At 42.8% G+C, this 7,500-nt stretch overlaps 2 protein-coding genes and 1 long non-coding RNA gene across 5 annotated transcripts in view; 1 reads left to right on the top strand and 2 right to left on the bottom strand.

The window, feature by feature from the left end:
• Positions 1-814, bottom strand: part of LOC126986295 (capping protein inhibiting regulator of actin dynamics-like) — a 46,780-nt gene extending 45,966 nt beyond the window's left edge. For both annotated transcript variants that reach the window (XM_050842273.1, XM_050842274.1), the window contains exon 1: positions 1-814. This exon is cut by the window's left edge and continues 496 nt beyond it. The gene's annotated coding sequence lies outside the window, so the exon portion shown is untranslated.
• Positions 815-1,696: 882 nt separating this feature from the next.
• On the top strand, positions 1,697-3,374 carry LOC126986294 (uncharacterized). 2 transcript variants are annotated; one of them, XR_007739490.1, is made up of 2 exons: positions 1,697-2,755; positions 3,027-3,374. It is a non-coding gene; the product is annotated as an uncharacterized LOC126986294 (long non-coding RNA). The 2 variants fall into 2 exon arrangements; XR_007739489.1 differs by having other exon boundaries at positions 1,697-2,883.
• A 228-nt stretch (positions 3,375-3,602) lies between these two features.
• LOC126986293 (protein TsetseEP-like) overlaps positions 3,603-7,500 on the bottom strand; it is an 11,685-nt gene continuing 7,787 nt past the window's right edge. Inside the window, exon 4 of the mRNA XM_050842272.1 lies at positions 3,603-4,460. Within this exon, the coding sequence (XP_050698229.1) occupies positions 3,719-4,460 (742 nt within the window). The 3' untranslated portion in view covers positions 3,603-3,718. The remainder of the gene's footprint in view (positions 4,461-7,500) is intronic.

Genomic DNA, 7,500 nt, shown 5'->3' with positions numbered 1-7,500 from the left:
TGAGAGGAAGAGGAGGATATGGAAGAAGAGGAGGAGAACGAGAATGAAGAAGAAGAAAGAGAAAGGCAAGGATGATGACAATGAAGAGGAGGAGGAGGAAGAGGAGATAAAAAAAAAGGAGGAGGAGGAGGAAGAGAACAACAAGAAATACAAAAACGAGAAGGAAGAAGAGAGAAAGGAAGTAGGATAATCAGAAGGAGGAGGAGGAGGAGGAGAACGACAAGAAAAGAAGGAGGAGAAGGAGAGGTAATAAACGAGAAGAAGAAGAAGGAAGAAGAGGAGGAGGACAAGGAGAGAAGAGGAAATAAAACGAGAGAAGAAAAAGGAGGAAAAAGAGAAAACTAGATAAAGAATGAGGAATAGGAAGAGGAAGAGGAGGACAATGAAAGTTAGTTAAAGGGAAAAAAAGGACAAGGAGGAAGAGAAGGAGGAGGAGGAGGAGAAGGACGAGGAAATTTAGTTAAAGGAAAAAAAGGAAGAGGAGGAGGAGGAGGAGGAAGAGGAGGAGGAAAACAGGAACAGGGAACACGAAAGACAGTCAAGCAGGCAGTCAACCAGTCACCCACTCACTGCACTGCCACAACCACCACAACCACCACCACCACCACCAACACCACCACAGTAACAGATGACAGAACGTTGAAGGGGTGTCCGTACAAGCGACCCTGTGTGCGTGTGTGCGTGTGCGTGGAGGGATGTGCGTGCGTGCGTGCGTGCAAGCTCTTCCCTCTCCCCTGCAAGAGTGTGTAGGGGAGGGAGCGGGCAGGGGAGCTCTTGCACGACCCTACCAACTGACTGATGCTGCATCGGTTCCCCGCTAGGCTCAACCGCTATCTCCCTGCCGCCCCTCCCCCTGTAGTGACTCCCCCCCGGCCCCCCTGCCCCGTGCCCCGTGCCAAGGTATGTTGTGGCCCCGTGCCAGGCTTGTCCCCACCCCCCACCCCGCCAAGGTTTCCCTGTTTCCACCCCCTCTTGTTATTCCTTCCCCTCTCTCTCTCTCTCTCTCTCTCTCTCTCTCTCTCTCTCTCTCTCTCTCTCTCTCTCTCTCTCTCTCTCTCTCTCTCTCTCTCTCTCTCTCTCTCTCTCTCTCTCTCTCTCTCTCTCTCTCTCTCTCTCTCTCTCTCTCTCTCTCTCTCTCTCTCTCTCTCTCTCTCTCTCTCTCTCTCTCTCTCTCTCTCTCACAAAAAACTATCTCGCCCCCTCCTCTCTCTCTCTCTCTCTCTCTCTCTCTCTCTCTCATTCTCTCTCTCTCTCTCTCTCTCTCTCTCTCTCTCTCTCTCTCTCTCTCTCTCTCTCTCTCTCTCTCTCTCTCTCTCTCTCTCTTAACTCCTTCACACCTCACTTCCTCCTCCCTGTCTTTCCCCTCTCTCCCTTTTCCCTCCCCACTCCTTCTTTCTCCCTCCCCTTTTCTCTCCATCCCCTTTTCTCTCCCTTTACGTATGTCACATCTCACTGCCTTCTTCCTCCACCCACGCTCTCTCTCTCTCTCTCTCTCTCTCTCTCTCTCTCTCTCTCTCTCTCTCTCTCTCTCTCTCTCTCTCTCTCTCTCTCTCTCTCTCTCTCTCTCATCATTTATTTCCTTCTTCTTCTCCTCCTCTTCTTTATCTTCATTGTCATTGCCATTCTCTTTCTCTTTTTTTTTGCTTTATTTCTTGTTTTCTTCCTTTACTTGTTTTGTTTTTTTGTCTTATTTTTTTTGTTTGAGGTTCTTTCTATTTTTGTTTCTTTCTTTTTTTGTTCTTTTTGTTTTCTTTTTTTATAACAGTGAAACTCAAGCCTCTCAGGAATGATTTTAATGGACATTTTCACAAGGCTGAGCCAACAACAGCTTAGGAGGAGGAGGAGGAGGAGGAGGAGGACGAGGAGGAGGAGGAAGGGTAAAGGTGGAAACGTGTAAGATAAAAAAAAAAAGGAAGGACAAAAGGGCAAAGACAAACAGGAAGGAAGACGAGTTAGACAAGAGGAGGAGGAGGAGGAGGAGGAGGAGGAAGAGGAAGAGGAGGGAGGTGAACAAGAGGGACAAGGTAAAGGAGGTGGATGAGGAGGAAGATATGTAAATGAATAGATATACACTAGACGAAGAAGAAGAAGAAGAAGAAGAAGAAGAAGAAGTAGAGGAAGAAGAAGAAGAAGAAGAAGAAGAAGAAGAAGAAGAAGAAGAAGAAGAAGAAAGAAGAAGAAAAAGAAGAAGAAGAAGAGGAAGACGGAGAAGAGGAAGAAGAAGAAGAAAAAGAAAAAGAAGAAGAAGAAGAAGAAGAAGAGGAAAGAGCTAAAAAGTCGAGGTTTAATTAAGAAGAGGAAACTAAAAATGAGGAAGACATGAAGAGGAAAAAAAGAAGAGAAAATATTAAGAGAAAGAAGGCGAGGAGGAGGAGAAGGAGAAGGAAGAAGAGAAGAAGAAACCACAAAGCATTAAGACAAAAAAAGAAAAAAAACAGGAAGAATAAATAACAAAATACAGAACAGAAGAACAGAAAAAAAGTAGGGAGAAGAAGAGAGAGAAAGAAAGGGAGACTAAAGCCTACACATCCTTCTCCCTTGAAAATACAAAAGAATAGGAAAAACGATGAAAGGGAGAAACACCCACGGAAGAGGGCTGGGTAGGTCAGGTAAGGGAGACTAGATTAAAGAAGGGCATTATGGTGTATAGGGAACATGATATTAGCGCAAGAGATAAAGAAAGATAAGGAATTCGGGCTTATGGAAATACAGTGAAAGGGTAGAAGATCCAGGGAAGGGGGCTTGGGAGAGTTAGGTAAGGGAGACTAGATTAAAGAAAGGCATAATCGTGAATAGGAAATGCAATGAGAGAGAAGAAAGAATTCGGGCTTAGGGAAATACAGGGAAAGGGTAGATCCAGGGAAGGAGGCTTGGGAGAGTTAGGTAAGGGAGACTAGATTAAAGAAAGGCATAATCGTGACTATAGGGAATGCTATGAGATTGGCAAGAGGCAGAGAAGAAGGAAAACGGGCTTAGGGAAATACAGGGAAAGGGTAGATCCAGGGAAGGAGGCTTGAGAGAGTTAGGTAAGGGAGACTAGATTAAAGAAAGGCATAATCGTGAATAGGAAATGCTATGAGATTGGCAAGAGGCAGAGAAGAAACAATACGGGCTTTGGGAAATACAGTGAAAGGGGTAGAAGATCCAGGGAAGGAGGCTTGGGAGAGTTAGGTAAGGGAGACTAGATTAAAGAAAGGCATAATCGTGAATAGGAAATGCTATGAGATTGGCAAGAGGCAGAGAAGAAGGAAAACGGGCTTAGGGAAATACAGTGAAAGGGGTAGAAGATCCAGGGAAGGAGGCTTGGGAGAGTTAGGTAAGGGAGACTAGATTAAAGAAAGGCATAATCGTGAATAGGAAATGCTATGAGATTGGCAAGAGGCAGAGAAGAAACAATACGGGCTTAGGGAAATACAGTGAAAGGGTAGGAGATGCAGGGAAGGAGGCTTGGGAGAGTTAGGTAAGGGAGACTAGATTAAAGAAAGGCATAATCGTAACTATAGGGAATGCTATAAGAGGAACAAGAGGCAGAGAAGAAAGAATTCGGGCTTAGGGAAATACAGTGAAGGGGTAAAAAACGCAAGGAAGAAGGCTTGGAAAGGTTGAGGCATACGATTTTAATTAAAGAAAGAACATCATCGTGAACACGGCGTACGATGAGAGGGGAAGAAGGATACGGAACACGAGCTTAGAAAAGAACCTTATATACTACACTATATTAATTGAACCTTGCGATTACACTGTCCAGGAAGTCATCAGTCGAGCCGCGTCTGGCTGGCTGCGGCTGGGGGCTTTGTCTCAGGTCCAGTCTGTGCTGCTGCCGTGCGGGTGCGGGGGCGGGGATGTTGAAGGTCGGGGTGTCCAGAAGCCTGGGCTGGGTGAAGAGGGCTGGGACGGGCTGTGGCTGGACTGGGGCGGGGGCGTGGGTTGGGGCAGGCTGGAATTGTTGCTGAGGCTGGAACTGGGGCTGTGGTTGGGGCTGGAATTGTTGCTGTGGTCGGGGCTGTGGCTGGAACTGGGGCTGAGGCTGGAATTGGGGCTGGGGCTGGGGCTGGGGCTGCGGGGCCGGCTGGAACTGGTCCTGGAACTGAACTGGAGGTTGGACCGGGCGAGGGCGACGCTGCCTCTGCCTCTGTCTGGGCTGCTGCTGGCGTTGGATCGGCTGCGGGGCGAACTGGAGTTGCTGCTGGGGGCTTTCGAGCTGTGATGATCCCTCCTGGTGCACGTAGGGACGCTCCAAGTGACGGTACAGATCGTAGTTGCCGAGGTCCACGTAGTTGGGGTCAGTGGTCTCGTCCACCTCGCCGCCGTGGTTGTAGTGGCGCGTCTCCAGCTCGCCCTGCTCGTTCACGAAGCTGTAGTTCCCCACCACCCTTCCGTTGGGGTACCGGAACTCGAACTTAGAGGAGCCATCGCCGCCAATGTACTCGTAGACGAAGGCGCCGGTCTGAAGGTCGATTCTGTGGGGAGAAGGACAGAGTGGTAGTTGATGTTATAATGGTGGCAGCGGTGGGATTGCCTCCGATTATGTTGGGTAAGGATATAGTGTTATTTGATGCTAGAATGGTGGCAGGAGTGGGATTGCCTCCGATTATGTTGGGTAAGGATATAGTGTTAGTTGATGCTAGAATGGTTACAGGAGTGGGATTGCCTCCGATTATGTTAGGTAAGGATAGAGTGTTAGTTGATGCTATAATGGTGGCAGGAGTGGGATTGCCTCCGATTGTGTTGGGTGGAGGATAGAGTGTTGATTGATGCTAGAATGGTTACAGGAGTGGGATTGCCTTCGATTATGTTGGGTAAGGATAGAGTGTTAGTTGATGCTATAATGGTGGCAGGAGGGGGATTGCCTTCGATTCTGTAGGGAGAAGGATAGAGTGTTGATTGATGCTAGAATGGTGGCAGGAGTGGGATTGCCTTCGATTATGTTGGGTAAGGATAGAGTGTTAGTTGATGCTATAATGGTGGCAGGGGTGGGATTGCCTTCGATTCTGTAGGGAGAAGGATAGTGTGTTTGTTGGTGCTAGAATGGTTCCGATTTTGTGGGGAGAAAGATGCAGTGTGTTAGTTGATAATACAGTGGTGGCAGGAGTGGGATTGCCTCCGATTATGTTGGGTAAGGATAGAGTGTTGATTGATGCTAGAATGGTTACAGGAGTGTGATTGCGTTGTGAGTTTGCGTGCGATTGTGTGTGTGATTCGATTCTGTGGGGAGAAGGATAGAATGTTTGTTGGTGCTAGAATGGTGGAAGTGGTGAGACTGGTTCCGATTTTGTGGGGAGGAATATGCAGTGTGTTGGTTGATAATACATTGGTGGCAGCGGTGGGATAGCCTTGGTACTGCATCCTAAGACTTAAGGTTGATTTCTTTGTGAGTGTTTGGAGTTCTCTTTCTTTTGAGTCAATGTCTTTTTGTGGTTTTAAAGTTGTTTTTTTTGTGAGTCTAATACTTTTTTTACAGTATGTTTTAACTTCTTTTAGGTATTCCTTATGACTGTCAGGGTTGTCATTAATATAAACGAATGTAGCGGAGAGAGAGAGAGAGAGGAGTGCAGATGCATATACGAAAGAGGAATATGATGAAAAAAGTGGATAATAGATAATAAACTGTGAAGGATGAAGTGTTAGTATTCTCTCTCTCTCTCTCTCTCTCTCTCTCTCTCTCTCTCTCTCTCTCTCTCTCTCTCTCTCTCTCTCTCTCTCTCTCTCTCTCTCTCGAACGGAAATGCCTGCCAGTCTTTTCAAACATCAGGGCAAAAAGTAGCGCATTCCCTCGTTAAAGCTATATCCGGGACCAAGACCAAGCAGCCAAGGGTGTATTTGTAAACAGAGATTGTACACTTGCATTACATTTTCCCAACGGGGTGACATTACCGTGCAAAGAGTAGAGAAAAAAGTAATTATGATCAGCTGGACTGTCATAGGAAAAGTAGAGAAGGGAAATGAGAAGAAAAGGGAAAGAGGGAAAGAGAAGGTGAATAGAGTTAGTGAATAAAAGAAAAGTATACTAAACTGAATTGTCATAGGATTTGCATTGCTTTCCTTTATTACTATTTGGAGTGAAAATAAAGAAAGGAAAGGGAGAAGAAATTGGAAAGAAGGAAAGAGAAGGTGAATAGGGTTAGTGAATGAAAAAAAATAAGGGCAAAAAACTGAATTGTCATAGGAATTACACTGCTTACGTTTATTACTATTTAGAGAGGAAATAAAGAAAGAAAGGGAGAAGAAATTGGAAAGGAGAGAAAATATGAATTGAAAAGTAGATTCCAAAGTGGGTAAAAGTAATTATTTTGAACAGGATTGTCATAGGATTTACATTGCATTCTTTTATTACTATTTGGAGTGAAAATAAAGAAAGGAAAGGGAGAAGAAATTGGAAAGGAGAGAAAATATGAATTGAAAAGTAGATTCCAAAGTGAGTAAAAGTAATTATTTTAAACAGGATTGTCATAGGATTTACATTGCATTCTTTTATTACTATTTGGAGTGGAAATAAAGAAAGAAAGGGAGAAGAAATTGGAAAGGAGGAGAGAAAATATGAATTGAAAAGTAGATTCCAAAGTGAGTAAAGTAATTATTTTAAACAGCATTGTCATAGGATTTACATTGCATTCTTTTATTACTATTTGGAGTGGAAATTAAGAAAGAAAGGGAGAAGAAATTGGAAAGGAGAGAAAATATGAATTGAAAAGTAGATTCCAAGTGAGTAAAAGTAATTATTTTAAACAGGATTGTCATAGGATTTACATTGCATTTTTTTATTACTATTTGGAGTGAAAATGAAAAAAGAAAGGGAGAAGAAATTGGAAAGGAGGAGAGAAAATGTGAATTGAAAAGTAGATTCCAAAGTGAGTAAAAGTAATTATTTTAAACAGGATTGTCATAGGATTTACATTGCATTCTTTTATTACTATTTGGAGTGAAAATAAAGAAGAAAAGGGAGTAGAAATTGGAAAGGAGAGAAAATATGAATTGAAAAGTAGATTCCAAAGTGAAGAAAAGTAATTAATATAAAACAGGATTGTCATAGGATTTTACGTTTCTTTCCTTTATTAGAATCTGGCGTAAAAGAAGAGAATGTAGTAAAATTATTTGTATTTGTTTTGTTTTGTGTTTTGTATGTTATTGTTTTTATTTTTTGTATTTTGTATTTTGACATTTGTTGAAGACTGATTTTTATTTATTTATCTAACTATTTTTTTCCCTATTATCTCTATTTTTCTCTATTTACTCTATTTTCTCTATTTTTCTCAATTTTTTCTCTATTTTCTCTATTTACTCTATTTTTCTCTTTCTAACTATTTATTTTTCTTTATTTTCTCTATTTTCTCAATGTTTCTGTATTTTCTCTATTTTGTCTATTTTCTCTATTTTTCTCTAACTATATATTTTTCTCTATTTTCTCTAATTCTCTAACTATTTATTTTTCTCTATTTTCTCTAATTCTCTAACTATTTATGTTTCTCTATTTTTCTCTAATTCTCTAACTATTTATTTTCT

This window comes from Eriocheir sinensis, chromosome 61 (assembly GCF_024679095.1).
Source record: "Eriocheir sinensis breed Jianghai 21 chromosome 61, ASM2467909v1, whole genome shotgun sequence".
NCBI lineage: Eukaryota > Metazoa > Arthropoda > Malacostraca > Decapoda > Varunidae > Eriocheir > Eriocheir sinensis.
Note: the sequence above shows the minus strand (reverse complement) of the source record. Positions and strands in the feature narration are given on the sequence as shown.